Here is a 24,923-nt window from a genome sequence, read left to right as displayed (position 1 = left end):
GTATTTATGAGGGTGCAGGTGAAGATGCTGTGTTAAAAGATCCCAAACATATTCTGGTTTAAATAAGGTGCAGGTTTACTTCTGTCTCACATAACAGAGGTGAGCACTCCAGGACTGGGTGAGAGGCTGGCCTGAAAAGCTCAAAATGGTACAATGAGGAGCATATCCTCCACATGTGGCTATCATCTCCAGGTTCTGGATGGATCCTCCAGTTCGTATCTCCTATCCAGTAGAAAGGTAGAAGGGGCAAAGGAATCCATGCTCATTCTTCTTAGAGATATGACCCAGAGTGGCACACAGTTTCCAGCTACATCCCACACTCAGAATTCAGTCACATGTCTACATCAAGCTGCAAGGGAGGCTGAGAAATGTACTCTCTAGCTGGGTTGTCCAGTGCTCCGAGAAAATTCACACATTAATTAAATTAAAGGTGAAGGAATATTGGTGACAACTAATAACCTCCCTCACAATGTTTTTTAACTTATCTGCATAGTCATCTGTTATGGACTAAATTGTGTCCCCTCCAAAATATACATGTTGAAGTCCTCACCCCCAGTACCTTAGAATATGGCTATGTTTGGAGATACAAATTTTGAGGTTGAGGTTAAATGAGGTCATAAGGGTGGGACCCTAATCCAGTGTGATTGTTGTCCCTATTAGAAGAGGAAAAGACACCCGAATGTGTGCACACAGAGGAAAGGCCATCTGAGACACAGCAAGAAGGCAGCCATTTGCTAAAATTCTAAAACAACCAGAAAAGTCCTATTCAATAACGAGTTATAAATAAATTTGGCTCTGAGTTTCCTTCGCAAGCAAATAAATCCATATCTTTGCTCTCAACAATCTGTGACTGAAGGCTGTACAGCTGACCCTTGAACAATGTGGAAGTAAGGAGTATTCACCCCCTGTGCAGTCAAAAATCCATGTATAACTTTTAACACCCCCAAATTTAATTACCAATAGCCTCCTGTTGACCAGAGCCCTTACTAATAACATAAACAGTCAATTAACACATATTTTATATGTATTATATATTGTATCCTCACAATGAAATAAACTAGAAAAAAGAAAACATTAAGAAAATCACAAGGAAGACAAAATATATTTATTCTACTGTACTGTAAAAAGTCCACGTACAAGTGGATCCATGAAGTTCAAACCCGTGTTGTTCAAGGGTCAACTGTGTTTCCCTTTATATATATAAATTATTAAATCATGAGTCCTCACTGGTTAACTACATATTTGTGTGCCAGGATCAAAAATTTAATAATATACTCAGAAAAAAAATCCTTATTTTTTATAACTGGTCTAATTTTTTCCCAAACTCCAAAGTTGAACAGGATGACAAAGTTCACCTAGAGGCCAATGAGGCTCCATAAGACACTCCAAGGGCCATTGTGTACATTTCTGAGGTTGAGCCTTTCCTTGTCACCATGAAGTCCCATAAACTCCTGCTCACACAGAATCCATTTGGAAAAGGAGAAGGGAGAGCAAAAGTCCTCTAATGAGCATTTACTCAAGGGTGTTTGCATTTGAAATAGAATGGTTGAACCAGAAGCCACTGAGCTACCTGTAATACACAGGTTTGAGCACCACCTCAGCCTCCATCCTTGCTCCCCAGATGAGCTGAAACAGTTTTCATGAAGTCTTCACTGAATGTGTAGAGAGACTAGAGGCACCATCTAGACAGCAACTTAAAACCATCATGTTCATCAGAATCCAAGTTAATGATGGTTTCTTAAATGGGATTTCCTGATTTTTAAGAAGCTTCTGCATTGTTTTCAGCAATTAGTGTTAACTTCATATTAAAAGCAGCTCTAATATTAGCCCAAAAAAGTCCATGTTTGCTCTTCTCCTTGGGCCATTCCAAGTAAGTCCGCTGCGTCATGAGAGCCCTCAGCTTGTGATACTTGCTGGGAATGCAGTTCTGTGGAATGGGTTCCAGCAAGATCAAGATTAAGTTATTAGATCCTTCATGAAAGAGATTGTGGTGGGCAAAGTACAGTTCATAATGGCACCACTCACTCTGAACAAAGTTGGGAGACAAAACAAAGATGGACTTGTAACTTTTCTCAATGCAGTTTATGATATTTTCCACAATGCTCTTGCCAGGAATAAAGTTTCTCTCATGGAGACAAATCCTTAGTTCTTCTTTTTCTAGACAGGGTACCAGTTCATTCTTCACCCAGGCAGAATCATGCCCACTATATGAAATAAAAGCATGGAACTGGATGGTTCTTTGGAGTTCTTCTAAGGGTGTGTTCCTTGCCCTGCGCCGGGTCTGGGTCCACTGAAACACCATCCTAAGATACCAGGGCAGATCAAAGTAGATGCAGAGGGCAGTCACAGTAACAGTGAACACCAGCACAGCGACCCCAATGGTGACAAGCAGCAGAGTTGTGTTGCAGGATAACTGAGACACGTGAAAGTCCTTCAGTAGGGTTCCCTTATAGTTTTCTGGATAGTCGCACTTATAAGAATCAGGCCAACCCTCTACTACTTTGCTTGCTACCTGGCCTAGACTTTGGACAAATTCTCTCAGCTCACATGTACATTGGAATGGATTATTCCCTGCGCTTATGGACCTAATGTTATGGCAGCTCTGGAGGAAATCAGCTGATGGATTGGAAATTGAATTAGAGTCAATGATCAGTACAGAAAGCCTATTAAAAGTACCACAGTCAGGAAAGTGGGCTAAAGAATTGGAAGCAACATTGAGTTCTTGCAAATCTTCTAGCTTCATGATTGGTTTAGGAATGCTCCTTATTCTGTTATTGTGAAGATCAAGTACCTTGACCTTGGGAGGTAAACATCTGAAAACAGAGTCAGTAAGTATATTTGAAGACAAATTTAACAGCACTATACTCCCAACCCAAGTGCAATTTCCATCATATCTATCATATTCCAAAGAATTCACACTAACATCCAATATTTCCAAAGATGTCATATGCTTCGTCATGAGACCTACTTTGTAAAGGTCTTTCAATTTATTCTTTCGTAAGATAAGTGTTTCCAATCTAACTAGGTGGGAACAACTTTGAAAAACACTATCTGTGAAAACATTCTGGGTAAAGTTCAAAAACTTAAATGTGTTTGATGATGGAGGACAAAGCATGTGTATAAAAGGTGTGTCTGATATGGTTAACATCATAATGTTCATCTCAGAAAAAATTGTGTATAACGCTGTCTGTGAAAAAAGAAAAACTTCATTTTTAACATGCTCTATTTTCAATGCTTTCAGTGCTGTTTTAGGATAATGAATATATTCCTTATCAATGCTTTCGAAGATTGTTAAATTATAAATATTGAGATATTGTACAGGTTTGGGCCAAAGAAATTTAAATATTCTAACCAGGCATTTCCAAGTTGTTTTCACATGTTGGAGAGTAAAATTCAGTAAAGTTGGACCTCTGGTGAGTTCTGATAAAAATTGAATTAAAACTTGACAGTTGTCATTATTCAACTTAATATTAGTCAGTTGTAAGCACCCTAAATTATTAACTAACATGTTTGCTTGGACAGAGAATAACTGATTTGGATGAAAAACAAGATGAAGTGTTTTTGTATCTAGAATTTGAAGACTTCTTTTTTCACTTTCTTTTGCATAATAACCTTGTAAATCCAGAAGGATATAACTTAGATGCAAATGAGCAATTGGTAGCAGATCTAATTGCCGTAACTTTGTAGCACTTAAACCTAAGAATTGTAGCTGCGTCAAGTTGCCAAATTCCTTACACATGGGCAGGACATGAAAGTCATTGAATGAGAGGTCTAAATGCTTGAGACTCCTGATAAGATGGCAGGACATGTTCCGTAATTGATTGTAAGATAAATCCAAATATTCCAAATCCTGGTTGAATTTGAAAATGCTAAAATCAAGCCACCATATTCTATTATGAGAAATTCTCAATATTTTTAGCCCTGAGAGATAGCTCATGTCAGAGAGGTGAAGCTCAGATATGTTGTTCTGAGACATATCTAAGATTTTGGTTTTTGGTGGCAGGTCTCCTGGGACATGAGTAAGGTTCATATTTGACATGTCTACTGCAAATTCACTTTCATCAGAGAATTGGATTATGGTTCCAACTATTAAGGTGACAATGTACACAAAATGGAAGCTTCCAGTAATAGAGTCTTTGTCTTTGATCATGATGTTGAAATGACTATTCCCCAAAGGGTTGTTGCTGTTCTTCAGAGCATCTTGATATGTATCCAAATTCTAAAAATATAACACACATTTAAAAAAAATAATAATAAATAAATAAATAAATAAAATATATAACACACATTAAGATGTATAAATTTTGAATGATTGCTCCTCAAACCTCCACTTTCTAAACACAAAATCTCAATGATCTTTTCATTCACTATCAGAGTCATTTCTGTCCACATAATTAAGTGTGATATTTTTCCCAGTTATGCAGCTTGCTGGTTCCAGGGGAGGCAATACAGACCTTGTTACCGAATAATTGTGGTTCTGGGTTTTATCCTGTCTGGGCACTCTCTGAGGGATCCACTCAGGGGTTTAGCTTTGTTTAACCCTCTTCAGAACTTTCTCAGGACTGGAACAGTCTCCTGGGTAATGTTTATTGAAAATCTTTAAAGGCAAACATACCAGCCACAGGCACCTGGAACAAGGAATAACAAATGGGACAAACAGCACACACACCCAAAAGCCAAGGAAGGAAGAGGCTGGGAAAAGAAATACAGGGGAGAAAAAAGTATTTGGAAAGCTCCATGTATACCAGGAAATCTAGAAAGCCACACATGTGTCCAGGGCTATCTGCATGCTCAAAAGACCTAAGAAAATCCTAAACTTTCACCCCTGGCTGACCTTGGGCTTTGTGAAAGCAGAAAGTGAAGGCTAGGGCAAAGTTGCAAATAGCCTGGTTAAACATTGAGGCAATGCATCAACAGAGAGCCAATGGTATCTCATTGTTTTAATTAGCAATTCTCTTATGACATATGATATTGAGTATATTTTCATATGCTAATTTGCTATTTGGTGAAGTCTCTGTTCAGATCTTTTCTCCATTTTTAAACTGTGTTATTTTCTTATTGCTGAACTTAAGAGTTCATTATATATTTTGAACACAAGTCCTTTACCAGATTGTGTTGTGTAAATATTTTCTCCAAGCTAGAGTCTTATCTTTTCATGTCCTAATGGCATCTTTTAAAGTAGAAAGTTTTAATTTTTTTTTTTGAAAGTTTTAATTTTAATGAAGTTCAACTTAACAATGTTTTCTTTCATGGATTATGCTTTTGATGTAGATCATCTCTATACCAAGGTCGCCTAGATTTTCTCCTATATTATCCACTAGAAATTTTCTAGTTTTATATTTTACATTTAGATTTATGATCCATGTGGGGATAATTTTTGTGAAAAGTGTAAGGTCTATGTCTAGATCCTTCCCTCGTTGTTGTTGTTGTTGTTGTTGTTGCATGTGGATGTCTAATAGTTCGAGCACCACTTCTTGAAAAGACTATCTTCTTTACTGAATTGCTTTGCTTCTTTGTCAAAGACCAGTTGGCTATATTTGTGTCAGCCTGTTTCTGAGTTTTTCATTCTGGTTCATTGACTTGTCTGTCCATTCTTTCACCAATACTATACTGTCTTGTATACAGGGAGTCTTGAAGTTGGGTAGTGTTACTTCTCTTTCTTCTTTTCTTTTTTTCTTCTATAAATGGATAATAGTTTCTAATTTATTTGCATGCCTTCTATCCCAACTCTATGGCATTCATTTTTATAAAGGCAGAACTAAAGATAAAATACAAAGATCAATGGTTGCTAGTGTTTGGGAGAAGAGAGAGATTAATAACCAGGACAAAGAGGATTTTTTAGGACAGTAAAACTATTCTATATGATATTGCAATTGTGGATATATGAACTTCTGCATTTGTCAAAGCCCATAGAACTATACAGCACAAAGCCTGAATCTAAGTGTAAATCATAGACTTTAGTTAACAATAATATACCAATTATATAATGTGCCTCACTGATGCAAAATTTTGTAATAGGAGAAGCTGTATACTGTGGAGAAGGGGTACATGGGAACTCTCCTGGACTATTTGCTCAATTTTTTTCTAAAACTAAAACTTCTCTTTAAAAATGGAGTCCATTAAAAAGAGAAGTATATAGAAATGCAAGTTTTTTGTATATTAATTTTGTATGCTGCAATTTTACTGACTTTATTTAATAATTCTAGTAGTTTTGGGGGGACTCTTTAGGGTTTCCTATATACAGTATCATGCCTTATGTAAATAGTGAAAATTGTACTTCTTCCTTGCCAATTTGGATGCCTTATATTTCTTTTTCTTATCTGATTACTATGGCTAGGATTTCCAGTACCATGTTGAATAAGAATGGTGAGAATGGACATCATGTCTTGTTTCTGATTTTACAGAAAAAGCTCTCAGTTTTTTACCATTGAGTATGATGCTAGCTGTGGGTTTTGCATATAAGGTCTTTATTATGTTGAGGTTTGTTCTCTGTAAACCTACTTTGACTGAGATTTTTATCATGAATGGATGTTATACTTTTCAAATGCTTTCTCTGCATCTATTGAGATGATCATATGGTTTTATCCTTTCTCTTGATGTGCTGTATCACGTTGATTACTTTGCAAATACTGAACCATCCTTACATCCTTGGAATAAATCCCACTTGATAGTGGTGAATGATTTTTTTAAAAATGATTATTAGAGGGATCCCTGGGTAGCGCAGCGGTTTGGCACCTGCCTTTGGCCCAGGGCGCGATCCTGGAGACCCGGGATCGAATCCCACATCAGGCTCCCGGTGCATGGAGCCTGCTTCTCCCTCCGCCTGTGTCTCTGCCTCTCTCTCTCTCTCTCTCTCTGTGACTATCATAAATAAATAAATAAATAAATAAATAAATAAATAAATAAATGATTATTAGATTCAGCGTGCTTATATTTGATGAGGATTTTTGCATCTATATTCATCAGAGATATTGGCTTGTAGTTCTTTTTTTGTGTGTGGTGTCTTTTTTTGGTTTTGGTTTCAGGGTAATGCTGGCCTCACAGAAAGAACTTGGAAGCTTTTCTTCGTCTTTCATTTTTTGGAATAGTTTAAGAAGACCAGATATTAACGTTTCTTTAAAGTTTGGTAGAATTTATCTGTGAACTCATCTGCTCTTGGACTTTTGTTTTTTGGGAGTTTTTTTTTTTTTTATTACTGATCCAATGTTATTGCTAGTAATCAGTCTGTTCAAATTTTCTATTTCTTTCTGATTTAGTTTTGGAAGGTTACAAATGGATTTTACCCATTTCTTCTATGTTGTCCAATTTGAATTTAAGAGATACAATCCCACTTACAATTGCACCAAAAATAATAAAATACCCAGGAATAAACTTAACGAAGGAGGTGAAAGATCTGTACTCCAAAAACTATAAAACATTGATGAAAGAAATTGAAGATGACACAAAAATTTTAAAATATTCCATGCTCATGAATTGGAAGAATCAATATTATTAAAATGTCCATTTCACCCAAGGCAATCTATAGATTTAATGAGATCTCTATCAGTATACCAACATCATTTTTCACAGACCTAGAACAAATAAACTTTGTTTAGAACAACAAAAGACCCTGAATAGGGCAGCCCAGGTGGCTCAGCGGTTTAGTGCCGCCTTCAGCCCAGGGTGTGATCCTGGAGACCTGGGATCGAGTCCCACGTCAGGCTCCCTGCATGGAGCCTGCTTCTCCCTCTGCCTATGTCTCTGGACAATGGTATTAAATCAATTGTCTTAAAAGCTAACTACATGACTATGATCTCTTTTCATTGGACTTAGAGGATATTTTATTCTCTTTTAAAGGGCACTCCTTTATCCCTCCAAAATGTTATATCACGCAGTGTGATAATTTAAAATTTTACAAAAGGACAATCAAGGAGTTATTCCCAGAAACTATAAGAGATTCTCAAGAGTTTACACCAGTATTCAGTTTGGCACTAAACTCAGCCATCTGTTGCAACCAGTGACTTCTCATGGGTAAAGGGTTAACAAACCCATCTATCTCTTGCTCCAGTGATTAATCTTACCTACAATTAACTTTCTAGCTCTTTTCTGATAATCTGACACATGTAGAATGTCCACTATGTTACCAGAAAACACTACTTTTTGGTAAAAATGACTCTTGAATGGTAAATAGTATCCATGTTAAAAGGACTATATATGAACTGTAAGTACAAAGTAAGAAGTGTATGCTATATTTCCTCTCCTACATCTTTCCAAGAAAGTGAACAGTGTGGCCTATTAGGGCTTGTTGGTGTGAATGATTAGATGAACCTGAGATAAACTCCTGGTGGTCATTGAGAAACCATGCACTCATTTGGCCAGACTTTCAGGTCCTCAGCTAAGATCGGTCAAGGCAACATGAGGTAAAAGGATTGGGGGAGGGGCACCTGGGCGGCTCAATTGATTGAGCATCCAGTTTCTGATTTTGGCTCAGGTCTTGATCTCAGGGTCCATGCTAAGGGGTTCCATACTCAGTAGGGAGTCTGCCTGAGGATTCTCTCTCTCCTTCTGCTCCTCCCCCAGCTCATGCTCACACACTTTCTCCCTCAAATAAAAACAAATCTTTTTAAAAAAGGAAAGGTGAGGGATTGGAAGGCGCATCCACCTGTGGCTTGATGCCTAAATCTCTTTGGTACATGACAGGATAAATCCTTTTGTGAAGGTGAAGACTGGAATAAGGCCAAATTTGTGTCACAGTGAAGAACCATCTCCACTTTCATGAATTGGACCTCACTAAAACCAGTTGTAGCTGGGCAAGCAGAGATGATACCACTGTTCATGGAGCCATCTGAGTAGGTATGATTAATATATGCCAAACTGGGCATTAATGACTGGCTGAGGGCACACCAGCCCATGGATCCCATGTTTGTGACTGAGACAAAACAGTGGGACTATAATTTTGCAAAAGGTCAAGCAGAAGCTAGTCCCGGGGGCACCTGGCTGGCTCAGTGGTTGAGTGTTTGCCTTTGGCTCAGTTGGTGATCCCAGGGTCCTGGGAATGAGTCCTACATCAGACTCCCTACAGGGAGCCTGCTTCTCCCTCTGCCTGTGTCTCTGTGTCTCTCATGAATAAATAAGTAAAATCTTAAAAAAAAGAAGAAGCTAATCCCAGAAACTAAGACATACACTCATGAGTCTATACCATTCCAGCTCTGATCTGCATGGAAAAGCACTTAAAAGCCCCTGTAGGGAACAAAAGCTAGCAGGACAGACAGGCCCCACAGCTGCCTTACTCCCTCCACAGCATCCTAAGAGCAGCAATGGCAGCTGTGATGTCCACAGGGCAGCATCCTGCACCTACACCAGAGTCTTTACAGCCACACCTACCTAGAACCACCTACAGGTAGATATTAGAGGTACTCTTACAGAGTGGGAAGAGGCAGATGAGATCACATATGTACTCCACCCTTTGTGGTCACAGGAAATCTTTTTAGTCACAGGATCTTTGACACAATTCCCATAAAAATGGATATGTGTTTTTTTCCAATTCACATTAGACCAAAAGCAACAAATTGAAAGTGACAAGATCTGGCATTGGATAATCTGAAAACATCAAGTTCCTACAGTTGACATGCTGATAAAACAGGAAAAGAGTGAAATATTAAAAAGTACATTGAAGAAATCAGAAAGCATGTCAATTTGAAGCTGCCATGTGTAAGAGATAACAGTTTTCCCAGAGCCCAGAAAGTCTCACTGTACAACAGATTATAGGCATCGATGTTCATGATACTGATGCTTAGTGAATGAGAAAAGATTACCTGTCTGAAGGGTGGAGGCAGGTGCAGGAACAGATGCCATACTTGGGATTGGTACAAAGGGTTGGAATATGAGGTTCATTCTACCCTATTCAGGGACTGATCTACACATGTAAACATCTAGAAGCTCCCAGGAGATAAGAGCAGACAACATTACTTAAGTAGGGCCTTGTGGAGCAGAAAAAAATGAAAGCAGATTTTGACTACTTGTTCAGTTTTATTAACAAAAGGATCCACTGTTCATTACCTGAGGGCACATTGGAAACAGTAAGTAGTTAAGAGATAAATAGGGTCTCAATCAACCATTCTTTGGAAGAGTAAAACTCTTCTGTCTAGAGTATTTCATTACAAATTGGCATATGGGGGGATCCTGGGTGGCTCAGTGGTTTAGCACCTGCCTTTGGCCCAGGGCATGATCTTGGAGTCCCGGAATCAAGTCCCGCGACAGGCTCCCAGCATGGAGCCTGCTTCTCCCTCCTCCTGTGTCTCTGTCTCTGTCTCTCTCTATGTCCATCATAAATAAATAAATAAATAAATAAATAAATAAATAAATAAACAAACAAATCTTTAAAAAATAATGGCATATGGCTAAAAGTCCCTAGGGGTGTCTGGGTGGTTCAGTTGATTAAGCATCCAACTCTTTTTTTTTTTTTTTTTAATTTTTATTTATTTATTTATGATAGTCACAGAGAGAGAGAGAGAGGCAGAGACACAGGCAGAGGGAGAAGCAGGCTCCATGCACCGGGAGCCTGACGTGGGATTCGATCCCGGGTCTCCAGGATCGCGCCCTGGGCCAAAGGCAGGCGCCAAACCGCTGCGCCACCCAGGGATCCCAAGCATCCAACTCTTAGTTTCAATTTAGGTCATGATCTCAAGGTCATGAGATCAAGCCCCACCTCGGCTCAGTGCAGAGTCTGCTTTAGATTCTTTCCCCTTTCCTCTCCCTCACCCTCTTTCCTCCCCCTCCACCACCCACACACACAACACTCTCTCTCTCTCTAAAATAAATAAATAAATAAATAAATAAATAAATAAATAAATAAAATCTTTAAACATCCCTCACTACTCCTCTTCTAGAGCCTCTTCCAATTGCCACCAAAATGCCCACGAAAACACAGAAACTTTTAAAACCCACCTTGCAACCAAAAACAAAGAAGGATGGAAAATTAATGGTGGGATCCAAAAGCATCTACACGCATGAAAAGATATCAGGAGCCAAATTTTTAAAATCCTGGCATACTCAAGCTTTGCCTCAGGAAAATAGACTCCCTGAAAATAATGGGAAGGAATTTTGTCTCTCTCTCTCTCTCTCTCTGTTTGCATCTCTGTTTACAGATCTATGATCTTATATGTAGAGAGTCTGAAAGACTTCATTAAAAAACTGTTAGAACTATTAAACTCAGTAAGGCTGCAGGATAAAAAACCAACATAAAAATAGTTGCATATTTATGTATTAACAACAAACTCTCTGAAAAAGAAATGAAAGAAAAATCTAATTTACAAATGCATCAAAAAGATTAAATACCTGGGAATTATTTTAACCAAGGAGGTAAAAGACCTAAATCCTGAAAACTTTAAGACATTGATGAAAGAAGTGGAAAAAGACACAAATAAATAGAAAGATATCCTGTATTCATGGATCAGAAGAATTATATTGTTAAATTTTTCACAGTATCCAAAGCCATGGATTTTGTGCAATTTCTATTAAAATTCCAATGGCATTTTTCAGAAAAGTGAAAAAAATTCTAAAGTTCATACGAAATTACAAAAGACTCCAACTAGCCAAAGCAATCCTAAGACAGAACAAAGCTAGAGGCATCACACTTCCTGATTTCAAACTATACTACAAAACCGTAGTAATCAAAACAGTATGGTATTGGCATAAAAACAGACAAACAGATGAATGGAACATAATCAAGAGCCCAAAAATAAACCCATGCATATAGATAGTCAACTAATATTTGACAGCGGAGTAAAAAATATTTGATAAGGCAAGTGTAGTCTCTTCAGTGAATGGTGTTGGGAAAACTGGATACACACATGTAAGATAGAACCCCTATCTTATTCTACTGTCAAAAAACTTATTCCAAATGGATTAAAAACTTAATTATAAGACCTGAAATCATAAAGTTCCTAAAAGAAAATATAGAGAGAAAGCTCCCAGACATTGGTCTTGGCAATAATTTTTTGGACCTGACACCAAAAACATAGGCAATAAAACCAAAAATAAACAAATGAAACTTCATCAAACTAAAAGGCATCTGTACAACCAAAGAAACAAGCAGCAAAATGCAAAGTCAGCCTATAAAATTGGAGAAATTTTTTCAGTCATATTATCTGATAAAGGATTAATATCCAAAATATATAAGGAACTCAGACAACTCGATAGCAAATAATAATAATACATTAAAAAAATTTTGACTTGGGCAGCCCTGGTGGCTCAGCAGTTTAGCGCCGCCTTCGGTCCAGGGTGTGATCCTGGAGACCCAGGATCGAGTCCCACAACCGGCTCCCGGCATGGAGCCTGTTCCTCCCTCTGCCTGTGTCTCTACCTCTCTGTGTGTGTGTGTCTCTAATGAATAAATAAATAAAATCTTTAAAAAAATTTTTTGACTTAAAAATGTACAGAAGACCTGAATAGACATTTTTTGAAAGAAGACATACAAATAGCCAACTAGTACATCAGAAGATGCTCAACATCACTGGTCATTAGGGAAATGCAAATCAAGGCCACAATGAGCTGTTACCTCATGTTTGTTAGAATGGATATCAAAAAGATAAAAGATAACTTGTGTTGACAAGGATGTGGAGACAAGGGAACCCTTGTGCACCATTGGTAGGAATGTAAATTGGTGCATCCATTGTGGAAAACAGTAGTTTCCTCAAAAAATTAAAAATAAAATTACCATATATCCAGCAATCCCACTGCTGGGCATATATCCAAAAGCAATGAAATCACTGTCTCAAAACCATACATCGCCATACTCATTGCAGCATTATTCACAATAGCCAAGACATGGAAACAACATAGGTGTCCAATGACAGATGAAAGGGTAAAGAAAACGTGAAAAAAAATACACACACACACACATATATATATACATATACCATATAATCACACATATATATATGTATATATATATATAATGGAATATTACTTCGCCATAGACAGAAGGAAAGCCTGCCATTTGTGAAAACATGGATGAAACTTGAGAGCATTATGCTAAGTGAAATAATGTCAGGCTGAGAAAAATAAATACTGTATGAACTCACTTGTATGAAAATCTTTTTTTTTTTTTGTATGAAAATCTTAAAAAAGCCAAACCAATAGAGTAGAAAAGGGATTCCAAGGGCTCAAAGACAGGGAGAGATAAGGAGATGTTGGTCAAAGGTTAAAACTTCCAGATATAATATGAATGAGTTCTGGAAACTTAATATGCAGCCTGGTAACTATAGTTAACAGTAGCATATTATATACTCGAGAATTGCTAAGAGAGCAGATTCCCACAACCTAAAATAAAAGGTCATTATGTGAGGTGATGGATGTGTTAACTGTGGTAACCATTTTGTAATAAATATATATATATATTTATAAATAAGATATATATATATAATTATCACACTGTAGATCTTAAATTTACACAGTGTTATGTGTTAATTATATTTCAAATCCAGAGAGGGAAAAAGAACTAAACAAGAGGTAGGGAGGGACTTGAGCGTGGGTACCTATTGCATTCTGAGATGTGTAAGCCATACAATACTTGTAAAGAGTGCAAAGACAAGAACGCTAGGGGGCGCTATTCATCAAGAGTTGCAGTTTGTATGTGTAATACTCCATTAGGTCAAAGTATCAAAGAATTGGGCAATGAGACTAAGAGAAGCTACTCCTTCATACTGGTTAAAACAAATAGCTAGCTCACAATGAAAATATAACAGATAAGGACACTTACACAATGAATAACTGCATCAAAATTTACAAAGTAAAAATGCTAAAAACACAAGGAGATATTGATAGTGAAGACGGTGCATTTCTCTGGGTCACAATTAGATCAAGCAGCATAAGATAAGCATAAGAGGATTTGAATAAAATAATAAAGGATTGAATAGAAATACTGAACCTATAAAAAAAGAATATTGTATATCTAAGTCCCCAGGTTTCATGGAGCACTTGTTAATATTTACTCTTTAGTCAAATAAATTTTTAAATAAATACCACAAAGCAGAAATTCATAAGTCATTTTTCAGACTATAGAATAAATGTTTTTATTTTTTATTTTTTTTTAAGATTTTACTTATTCATGAGAGATACAGAGAGAAAGAGGCAGAGACATAGGCAGAGGGAGAAGCAGGCTCCATGCAGGGAGCCCAATGTGGGACTCGATACCAGGACTCCAGGATCATGTCTTGAGCTGAAGGCAGATGCTTAACCACTAAGCCACCCAGGCATCCCCAGAATAAATTCTTTAAACCACTGTTTTATATGTTCTAAACATTTTCTGGGTCAAGAAAATCACGTTTTCAATTACAAACATTAAAATTTCTTAGTGTCAACAATGTGTTGTGCACATACTCTAGTCTCCTCCTCTCACCCTAAATCCCCTAAATGCTGGGGGAGAAAATACACACACACACACACACACACACACACACACACACATTTAAAGTCAGGAAGAGAAGTCTTTACGGGAACTGACCCCAAGAGAAGTCTCTGAGAATCACAAATAGATTGGACTATGATGGAGTACTAGCTTCTAAAAGATGTCCACCTCCTAATCCCAGAACTTGTGAATATGCTATTACATGGAAAATGAATTCAAGGTGAAAATGGAATAAAATTTTCCAATCCACTGACCTTAAATAAGAGGGTTGTCCTGGATTATTCAAATGGAATCAATGTAATCACAAGGGTCCTTAAAAACAAAAAAAGGGAGACAGGAGAGGAGGTCAGAGTGCTGTGATGTGAGAACTTGAGTTGCCATGAGGAAGGGATCATCCGCCAAGAAAGGCAGGTAGCATTTAGAAACTCAAAAAGGCAAGTAAATAGATTCTCCCCTCGAGCCTCCAGAAAGAATGCACCTTTGCCAGCACCTTTATATAAGCCCAACAAGACCTATGTTGGAATACTAACTTACAGAATTGTAAGATACCAGATGTGTTTTTTAAGCCACTAAATTTGTGGTAATTTGCTACAACAGCAATATAAAATTAATACAGACTAGTTTGTTCCACCTTTCTGATGAATAGGCTATGAAAAGAGATCAACAAGCAGTTTGACATGGAGCTTCAACCACAATTTGGGTTGTACAATCAAAAAGTATGACACTTACAAAGCAAACACCAGAATAGAAAGGAACCAAACTCAAGATAGAAGTTAACACCCAAGGAAACAGAGATAGAAGGGTAGAATAGCCATTGGTAATAGATAGATATCCTTTGAGAGAGATAAGAATCTTAAAAAAGAATGGAGCAGGAATCGTGGAAATTAAAAACCTAATAACTAAGATGGAAAACACTTTGTGTGAGTTGAATTGCAGAGTGGCAATGCTGATGATGTGAGAATTAGTGAGACAGACGACAAGAAGAGGAATTTTCCCAAAGCACAACACATGAGCCCAAAGTGATGAAATACATAAAAGAAATCCTAAAAGATATGGAAGACAGATCCACCATCTGAATTACCAGAGGATAGACTATCCTTTGAAAAATAAACTGACTCCCTAACAAAAAAAGCAATAAAAAGAATGCAAGAAGCAATACTTTGCAAAAAAAGGTAGGAAAATTCAGTGCTAAATTCCAATAAATATTGATGACAAAAATTTTAATAACAACGTGGAATTAAAATTGTCAACAATCACAAGGGAAATTAGTAGACAGTGGGGGAGATGGACAGAGTGAACAAAAAGCATGCTATGATCCTTGCCTGACTGGGGAGAATCTACAGATAGATACCAATTAATTGAAGATATTAGAAAAATGCAACTTTAAGTATGTATATTATAAAATTAAGAATAGTTACTTGAAAATACAAATAAAAGAGATAAATTCCAATCACTTGGTGGTGGGGAAAAGCTCAGAATGAAGAAATCCATCTAGCTCTTTACTGAAGGGATAACATGTAATGATTAATTAGGATGTTTTTAGATTGTAAGAACGGCTTGTTATTATTAGCAAATCTATGATGATAATACATCAATAGATAAACTAAGAAAAACAGATGAGCATCTCCACAGATGCTAAAAATTCATTCGCTATATTCCAGCATTCACCTTTGACTAAAAATACGACTTTAAATAAAGTAGATATTGAAAAGATACTTTGAAAACTTCATATAAAATACATAAAGTGTCTAACTTAAATATCACACTCCCAAGGAATTTCTGTTAAATTCAATGTCAAGAATGTCCACTATCATTTAACATTGTTCTAGAAGTTCTAGCCATTATAATTAAGATGGAGGAGGGGAATGAGAGACAGAAATATTGGAATGCAGAAAATAAAATTATCACTATTTTTAGATTATATGATTGTTAGTGTGGGAGATCCAAGAGAAGTAAGGGAAAAACTGTTAGGACCAGTAAAAGAGTAAAATAAAGTGGCCAGCACAAAATTTTTGAAAAAGAAATCTAATCATCTAAAATTACTGGGTTGTCAAGCAAATTATAGTTATCTCCATATAAGTAAATATTACAGCGTGGCCTTTAAAAATAGTGAAAACCTAATTCCATGGGAAACTGTACACTATGTGTAAGTGACAAAAAGTTTATTTTTTGAATGTACAGCAATAAATATGTATAGATATGTGTGGGAAAATTAAGGTACATATCAAGATACTAAGTAATTATCTCTACATGGTAAGATTATAAGGGTGTTTTATTTTCCTCTTAGCTGTTACCTGTATTCTTCAAATTTCTACATTCAAAATTAAGAAGAGCACATTATTGGGGTACCTGGGTGCTCAGTCACTTAAACATTTGACTCTTGATTTCAACTCAGGTCCTGATTTCAGAGTCATGAGATAGAGCCCTCTCATTGGGCTCTACACTAGATGTGAAGCCTGCTTAAGATTCTCTCTTTTTCCCTCTGCCCCTCCCCCTACTCATGCTTGCTGTCTATAAAAAAAGCAATTAATTAAGTAAAAAATAACAATAAATATTTAAAAGAAGAGCACATTATGTGCTTAAAAAATAAAAATCAATAGTTAATAATATGAATTATGTCCAATATCACATAAAATAAAAATGCTCCCTATGTTTACTGCAGCATTATTTACAAAAGTCAAGATTATAGAAGCAACTCAAGTGTCTATCCATAGGTGAATGGAGAAAGAAGATGTGGTATAGCTATACAATAGAATATTACTCAACCATAATTATTACTTGCCATTTGCAACAACAGGCACAGACCTATAATGCTAAGTGAAGTAAGTCAGAGAACGACAAATACCATATGATTTCACTTGTATGTGGAATTCAAAAAGCAAAATAAATCAATAAACAAAAAAAAGTAGAAAACAGACCCATAAATACAGAGAACAACTTGGAGGTTGCCGAGGGGAGAAGGGTGGAGAAGATGGGCAAAATGGGTGAAGGGGAGTGGGAGGTACAGGCTTCCAGTTATGGAATGAATAGGTCAAGGTGATAAAAGGTATATCAAAGGGAATATAGTCAAGTTATTGTAATAGTGTCATATGGTGACAGATGGTAATAACACTTGTGATGAGCATAGCATAACATTTAGACTTGTTGAATCATTATCTTGTGAACTGATGCTAACGTATTAAAACTAATATAACATTGCATGTCAACCATACTTGAATTTTTAAAAATGCATATTAAAATAAAACAGGACATAGCATCTAGATAAATCATGTTTTTGGATTGGATCTCAGTTTAGACAGACCCAGCAAAGAAGTTACTTGAATAATAAGGGGAGAAGGAATTTTAAGATGGACCCACCAGGGGGCTCTGGGTAGCTCAGTAGTTGACTGTCTGCCTTTGGCTCAGGTGGTGATCCCAGATCCTGGGATCAAGTCCTGTATCAGTCTCCCTCTGTCTATGTCTCTGCCTCTTTCTGTGTGTCTCTCGTGAATTTAAAAAAAAAAAAAAAAAGATGGATTAGCATTAGGTTCTATTAAAAAATTATAAATGTTAATTTTTGATAATTCTTTGGCCATGTAGGAAAACATACTTCTTTTGGAGATATAGGATGAAGCATTTACAAAGGGAATATTAGGATGGCTATAATTTAATATATTTAAGCATAAATGAAAGTGAATCAAATGGGAATTGTTTCTTAAAGATTAAAAAAAGTATGATTATTTTTACCTACTAAGTTGGAAGAATTAAAAAATATAGTATTGGTAGGTGTGAGTAAAATAAGAACTCTTGTTTACTACTGGCAGAAATGAAAAATTAGTACAAAATGTAAATTCCTTAAAAAACATGCTTATCCTTATTTTAACAATTCCACTTCTCAGGATTCTCTCCAAAAGGAATTATCAGAGATACACATAAAAATATTACTATGAAAAATGCTTATGACATGAAGAAAAATGGAAAAAAATGATAATATCTAGTGTAGAAAATGGTTTAGTCAGCTATTATATACCTATAACAAGGGATAGCATGCAGCCTCAAATATTGTACTTTTGAAGTAATATAATGTTATGTAAATATAATTTATATTTATATTAATTTATATTTGTAATTTATAACTAATATAATGAATAAAAGAATACAAAATCGTATATGTAGTTGAACTGTAATTTTGTAAAATATGATTAAAACCTGACAAAATACACAAGCCTCGGGAAAAAGAGAACGGGAAGAAATAAATACACCAAATGCTAATCATGGTTACCTCTGAATCATAAATAAATTTCATTTTCTTTCTTATATTTTTATATGTATTTGCAAAATTTCTAATTTTGAACCTTTTTAAAAAAGATTTTATTTATTTCTTCATGAGAGACACAGAGAGGCAGAGACACAGAAGGAGGAGAAGCGGGCTCCATGCAGGAGCCCGATGCGGGACTCGATCCCAGGCCCAGGATCACGACCTGAGCCCAAGGCAGGCGTCCAACCGCTGAGTCACCCAGGCGTCCCTTGAACATTTTTTTAACTCCAAAGATTTGTCTCAAAATATAGCTAATGCAAAAATATTTTATATTTAAAGAAACATGTCTATATCATTTGGAATATTGGTACTAGGTAGTTGACACTCGTGGATGAGAAGCCCCCGCGAGGTCCCTCCACCGTGCGGTGATGGGGGACTGAAATGTAGCCACCGTGTGGGAAGGTTGACCAGGTGCCCTGAGAACAGCCTGCCCCCCCAACACATGTACACACACGCACACATGCACATACATGCACACACACACACACACAATACTCCTCCAAGGGCTTTTATATCCTCAAGCAGTCCCTAGTGTCTTCTCTTAACAAGCCGGCCAGGAGCTTTTCTATTTAAGCAAAAGAAAGTAGCAGGAAAAAAAAGGGGGGGGAAAGCAGTCAGCCAGAGAGTTCATAATTTGTTTTCAAAGGAAGTAAGCAGAGATAAAAGGTAAAAGTTTTTTTTTTTTTTTTTCCTTTATTGCATCAAAGAAAGGGAGGGAGAAAAAGACAGAAGAGGCTCTACTTCAAGGGGGAGGAGGAAAAAAAAAAAAAAAACCTTGGGTGGATAAGATCTGTGAAAATCAAAAACCACCAAAAAGACACGATGGACAAAACACTGCGGTGAGGGAGCGCGAGGGCACAGTCAGGTCACCCGCTGTGCAAGAAGGCTCTGCCTGTCGGTCCGAGGCCAGCTGCCAGACCTGGAAGCAGGCGGTTCGAGACCCTTCCCGGCCACTCCCTCCGCTTAGGACGGGCTTGTCCCAGCGCGGGGAGCCGGGCACAGCGAGAGGAACAGCGCCCACAGCATCTCCAGGATGCTTCTGCATTGGCGACAGCTACCCAAGGACAACTTAGGGTCCCCTGAGACGGGGGCGATCTCCCGCTCGCGTCTGCTGTGCCCCCCACGCCCGGTGCTGGCTGCCCCGGGGCGGCCGCCCTGCCGCGGCGCTGCTGGGGGCTGGGGAGCGCAGCCCCAAACCCAGGCAGTATCCCCGCTCGGGGTTTCCGCGGAGCTGCGGCTGCAAGGGCTCCGTCTCTACTGTCTTCTCAAGACAGCCCCAAGCCACCTGCTTTTTTGTAAATGCAAAGGACCTCCACGGCCCCTTTAAAGGGGCACTTAAACTCATCCGGCAAAAATGTCAAAGAAGCGTTACCTGCCTCCGGTGTCGCCCTTGGCATTTTCTCGCATAGTTGAAGTATGGGAGCCCTAATCTGGAAGAGCCACAAAAGCCAGTTTACTTACCTAGACGTCTCCTGCTTAGAAGAAAGAGAAAGTAAGCCACAGGGCCCCGGGGAAGTAAGTGCATGACAAAAGGCCAAGTCCTGGGTTTCAGGGAAGTGACACCACAGAGATGGTTTTGTGCCATCTGTTGAGCCTTCCTGGAATTACCCCTGCGTAGGGATTTCCTTTTCAAAGGTCCCGTGAAAAGCAGGTGGGTCAGCAAGTTTTGGGGGGCTGCGGTCCAGTTTTTAAACTCGTAGGAGCGCACAGGTTAGGACCAGGTGAAGAAAAATGGTTTTTCTAAGGTGAGACTGATCTGTAAGAGTTTGCAGCCGGAATGTTACATTGTCACCAGGGTAGTTATTGAATGAACATTGCCTGTTTTCTATTAGCAGTGGACTTAACATTTCCAAAAGAATTGCAACCACCCCTATCAAGCAATTTTGGAGCATGCTTTAGCTGGATGAGGTGCCATGCCTCCAAGTAAAATAAGCTTAGGTCCAGGATTTGTTTTTTTGGAAAAATCAACTTTCAAGATTTTAGTAGTTGATATGTATGTACATAGCCACACCTGGGGGAAGTTGCATCCTCTTTCCCCATGTTCTGACCAACGTTTGGTATTATTAGACCCATTAATTCTTTTTTTTTTTAAAGAAGATTTTATGTATTTATTCATGACAGACACAGAGACAGAGGCAGAGACACAGGCAGGGGGAGAAGCAGGCTGCCTGCAGGGAGCCCAATTCAGGACTCAATCCCAGGACCCCAGGATCATGCCCTGAGCCAAAGGCAGACACTCAACCACTGAGCCACTTCAGCAGCCCAGATCCACTAATTTATTATTATTATTATTATTATTATTATTATTATTTACTATTAATCACGTTGATTGGGCTTTCATTGTGTGTCACACACTGTGTTATTGGCTTTATATGCCATTATTGCATTTGATGGTAATAACGATTCTTTGAAGTAGATACTATGACTGTGCCCATTTTGTAGATGAAGAAACAAAGCCTTAAAGGCTGCAGAATTTGCCCAAAGTCACAGAGCTAGTAAGGGTCAAGAGATGCATTAATTCTTTTTTTGTTTTTAAGACGATTTTTATTGATTTATATGAGAAACAGAGAGAGAGCATGAATAGGGGGCAGATGGAGAGGCAGAAGCAGACTCCCTACTGAGCAGAAAGCCCAATGTTGGAATTCGATCCCAGGACCCTGAGATCATGACCTGAGTTGAAGGCTGATGCTTAACTGACTGAGCCACTCAGGGACCCTGAGACGCATTAATTCTTAATTCTAGAATAATAAATGACACTGGCATGCTGCAGGACTAAATGAAAATCAATTTTCTAAAGGCCATTTGGAATAATTTTAGATCAACAAAGGTTGATACAAAAAGAAAGTGTCCAGCTAACCAGACACTTCAGGCAGCCAGGATACCCAATTCCCAAGACTTTCCACTTAATCAAGAGCCTGTAAAGAACTGAACATATTAGTTGAACAATCATTCTATAATCAATCCTGCTGTCTAGCATTACCTCATCTTTCCAAAAAACAAGTTAAGACCCTGAAGTTTGGGGGCACCTGGGTGGCTCAGCGGCTGAACATCTGCCTTTGGCTCAGGTCGTGATCCTGGGGTCCCAAGATCGAGTCCTGCATCAGGCTCCCCAAAGGGAGCCTGCTTCTCCCTCTGCCTATGTCTCTGCCTCTCCCTCTGTGTCTCTCATGAATAAATAAATAAAATCTTAAAAAAAAAATAACCCTATACTTTGGCCTGTAATAAAGTGAGATGTTTGGGTAAGAATCACTTCTGCTTTCTGGAGGAAGGGAAAGGCTAGCTTTCTTACTATTCATTCTTACTCATTGACCATAACAGGAAGTCTTCTCTGGCCTGGGGAGGGCCAGCAAAGGGTGGAGGGGTCTGGTGGGCCAACTAAAGCAACAGCTAGGGAGCAGCAGGTATCTGTGACACTGGGAAACCAGCTTTGTGAACCAGGCAGAGGAGAAACGGGCCAGCTGGGGTTTTAAGGGAATCTCAAGCAACACTGGACCGAAGTCTTTAAGACAACACGCACACATGTTTACATACACAACACACGTGCACACACACACACACACAGACACATCACTGCAGATTTGGTCACATCGTACAATGATTTAACAACTGCTCATAAGGACATTTCATAATGCTGGCTTTCGAGAACAAGGCGACTATTCCTGTTGAGGCTGTTATAATTCTGAGAAATGTCCTTAGGGAGGTGATAAAACCCACAGGAGTCAGGTTATACAGAGACAGGATGGCAGTGGAACAGACAGTACTAGACTGAACTCACAATACCAAGTTCCAGCTGTGCGGTCTTGGGCAAATTGCTTAACCTCAGAGAGTCTCCGTTTCTCCAAACTGGGAGTACTTGTGACTTTTAGGGAAGATGATGAATATAAAGTGACTAAAATAGTGCTTGACACAGAAGAGAAGTTATTATAGTGAGGAGCTTTGGAATTCTAGACAAGCCATACATTTTTACATGTTGAGGTAGAAAGATGTCAGGGTGTCCTTTTTTTAAAAAAAGATTTTATTTATTTATTTATTTATTCATTCATTCATTCATGAGAGACACACAGAGAGAGAGGCAGAGACATAGGCAGAGGGAGAAGCAGGCTCCATACAGGAGCCCGATATGGGACTCGATCCCAGGACCCCGGGATCCCGACCTGAGCCAAAGGCAGATGCTCAACCGCTGAGCCACCCAGGGATCCCAAAATGTACTTTTAAGTGAAAAAAAAACAAGGAGCAGAAGAGTGTGGAAAGCATGATATTATTTGCATAAAATCAACATAATTGATTGTAAATCAATGAATATCTGTGTAAATATCTGTGAGATATTTACTTAGGTTATCTTCTTGCCAGGCATTGTTCTGAGTACTTTACAAATATTAATTCACTTAACCCTCATAAAGGTGCTGTGAGATAAATACTATCATTATCTCCACTTAAACTGCAGAAGGAGCAACAGGTAAGTGCCCTAGGTTGTGGGTACCAGGCCTGGGGCCTTAACCCAGATAAGATCTGTCCCCAGCATCTGTGTGCTTCAGCGCTCCACCAGGCCGCCTTGGAAGACACCGTGTGTCTCTACAAGACACACACCCCCAGGAGAGACAGAGAGAGAGAGGACAGGCTGTCTCGTCCGGAGTCCTTTTGAACCAGCAGAGATTGGAGCACAGCAGCCACAAGCCAAGGAATGTCTGGGACCATCAGAGGCCAACAGCCCTGCCAGCACCTTGATTTTGGACATCTGGCCTCCAGAACTGTGAGAGAATGAATCTCTCTCTGTTATTGTAAGCCACCCAGTTTATGGGAATTTGTTATGACAGCCACAGGACACTGACACAAGGGTCTACATAGTATGCTGCTATATGCATAATTTTTTATTATGTATACTTTGAGCAGAACCAAAAGAGAGAAATTTTTTTGCACCATTTTATGCTCTTTTGTCCTTTTTAATGTCCTTTAATTTTTTAATGTGTATATGCATTGGTTTTATTTTTAAAAAATAAAACAGTGTCGAGGTGCCTGGGTGGCACAGTTGGTTAAGCATCTGACTCGTGATTTCTGCTCTGGTCATGATCTCAGAGTTGTGGGATTGAGCCCCACATCAGGCTCTATGTTCCATGTAGAATCTGCTTATCCCTCTCCCTCTGCTTCTTCCCCTGCTCTCTCTCTTTCTCTCCCTCTCTCAAATAAATAAATAAAATCTTTTTAAAAATTTCATAGTGGGGTAGGTAAAATAAAGTCTAAGAATGGCAAATGTACCATCCCAATACAGACAGAAGCAAAACATTATTTTGATGCTTTTTACTTTTTAACATACTGCCTTTCTCTTTCTCTGGAAAATCAATCAATAAATATTTGTGTCTAGCAAGAGTTTTAAAACAAATTATATGAAAATTATATCATAAAATATACAAACTGCTAGAAATAAAATTGATAACCTAAATGTTGATATTAAAATCTAAATCTGCTGATCAAAAAATAAGACTAGCTGCATTCAGGGAAAAGATATTTGCAACACATATAACTACAAAAGGATTAATATCTAAAGTATATAATGAGTTCTTACAAATCAATAGGAAAATGACTAACAAACTCAATGCGGGGAGATTAGCAAAGGATATAAAGAGATGGACAACAAGAAAGTAAATATATCAAACATATAAGGAATGGATCCTCATTAGGATATGGGAAAATACAAATTTAGACAACCAGGAGATACCATTGTCCACACCTGGGATGTACAAAAATCAAAACATCTAATAACACCAAACGTTGGACAGATGTGAGGATACAGGGACTCTCGTACATGTTCAGAGATTCCTACTTAAATGGCCTGGGATGGCACCAGACATCTGTATTATTTTAAAATCTCTTAAAAAAATGAAATGAAATGAAAATAAAAGCTCTTCAGGTGATCTAGTTCCAAAGGACCTGGACACTCTGAGATCTAAACATCATCCTGAACACATCCCCCTCTAGTGGTCACTAGACTCCCTCAACTGCACCCCTCAACCTCTCAGTGCCTGGAGGTGATGGAGGCGTCCTAACTCTTGCTGCTACTTCCAGGTCACCCATCCTCCCTTCAGCCCTTGAAACCTACCCCTCCTGGTGGCAGTCATCCACAGAGGCCAACCACTTCCTTACTCACTGAGTATTTCATCTCTGCTCACCGTCCCAGTGCAACACTATCCCTGCCATAAATCTAGTGATTTTATTTTTTTAATTATTTTTTAAATCTAGTGA

The 24,923-nt window shown here is 38.2% G+C and overlaps 1 protein-coding gene across 5 annotated transcripts; it reads right to left on the bottom strand.

Moving 5' to 3' along the window:
• Window positions 1-1,121: 1,121 nt before the first annotated feature.
• On the bottom strand, window positions 1,122-20,206 carry TLR6 (toll like receptor 6). 5 transcript variants are annotated; one of them, XM_041753767.1, is made up of 4 exons: window positions 20,148-20,202; window positions 14,644-14,701; window positions 4,455-4,628; window positions 1,122-4,219 (listed from the first exon to the last, which is right to left on the bottom strand). In XM_041753767.1, exon 4 carries the CDS (start codon window positions 4,148-4,150, stop codon window positions 1,760-1,762), a length of 2,391 nt encoding a protein of 796 aa, XP_041609701.1. In that variant the 5' UTR covers window positions 4,151-4,219; window positions 4,455-4,628; window positions 14,644-14,701; window positions 20,148-20,202; the 3' UTR covers window positions 1,122-1,759. The 5 variants fall into 5 exon arrangements, with proteins under 5 accessions (XP_041609701.1, XP_041609702.1, XP_041609704.1 ...); XM_041753768.1 differs by lacking the exon at window positions 4,455-4,628 and having other exon boundaries at window positions 20,148-20,173; XM_041753770.1 differs by lacking the exons at window positions 4,455-4,628; window positions 14,644-14,701 and having other exon boundaries at window positions 20,148-20,206.
• Window positions 20,207-24,923: the final 4,717 nt, after the last annotated feature.

This window comes from Vulpes lagopus, chromosome 4 (genome assembly GCF_018345385.1).
Source record: "Vulpes lagopus strain Blue_001 chromosome 4, ASM1834538v1, whole genome shotgun sequence".
Taxonomy (NCBI): domain Eukaryota; kingdom Metazoa; phylum Chordata; class Mammalia; order Carnivora; family Canidae; genus Vulpes; species Vulpes lagopus.
This window is presented reverse-complemented; position numbering and strand designations above follow the sequence as displayed.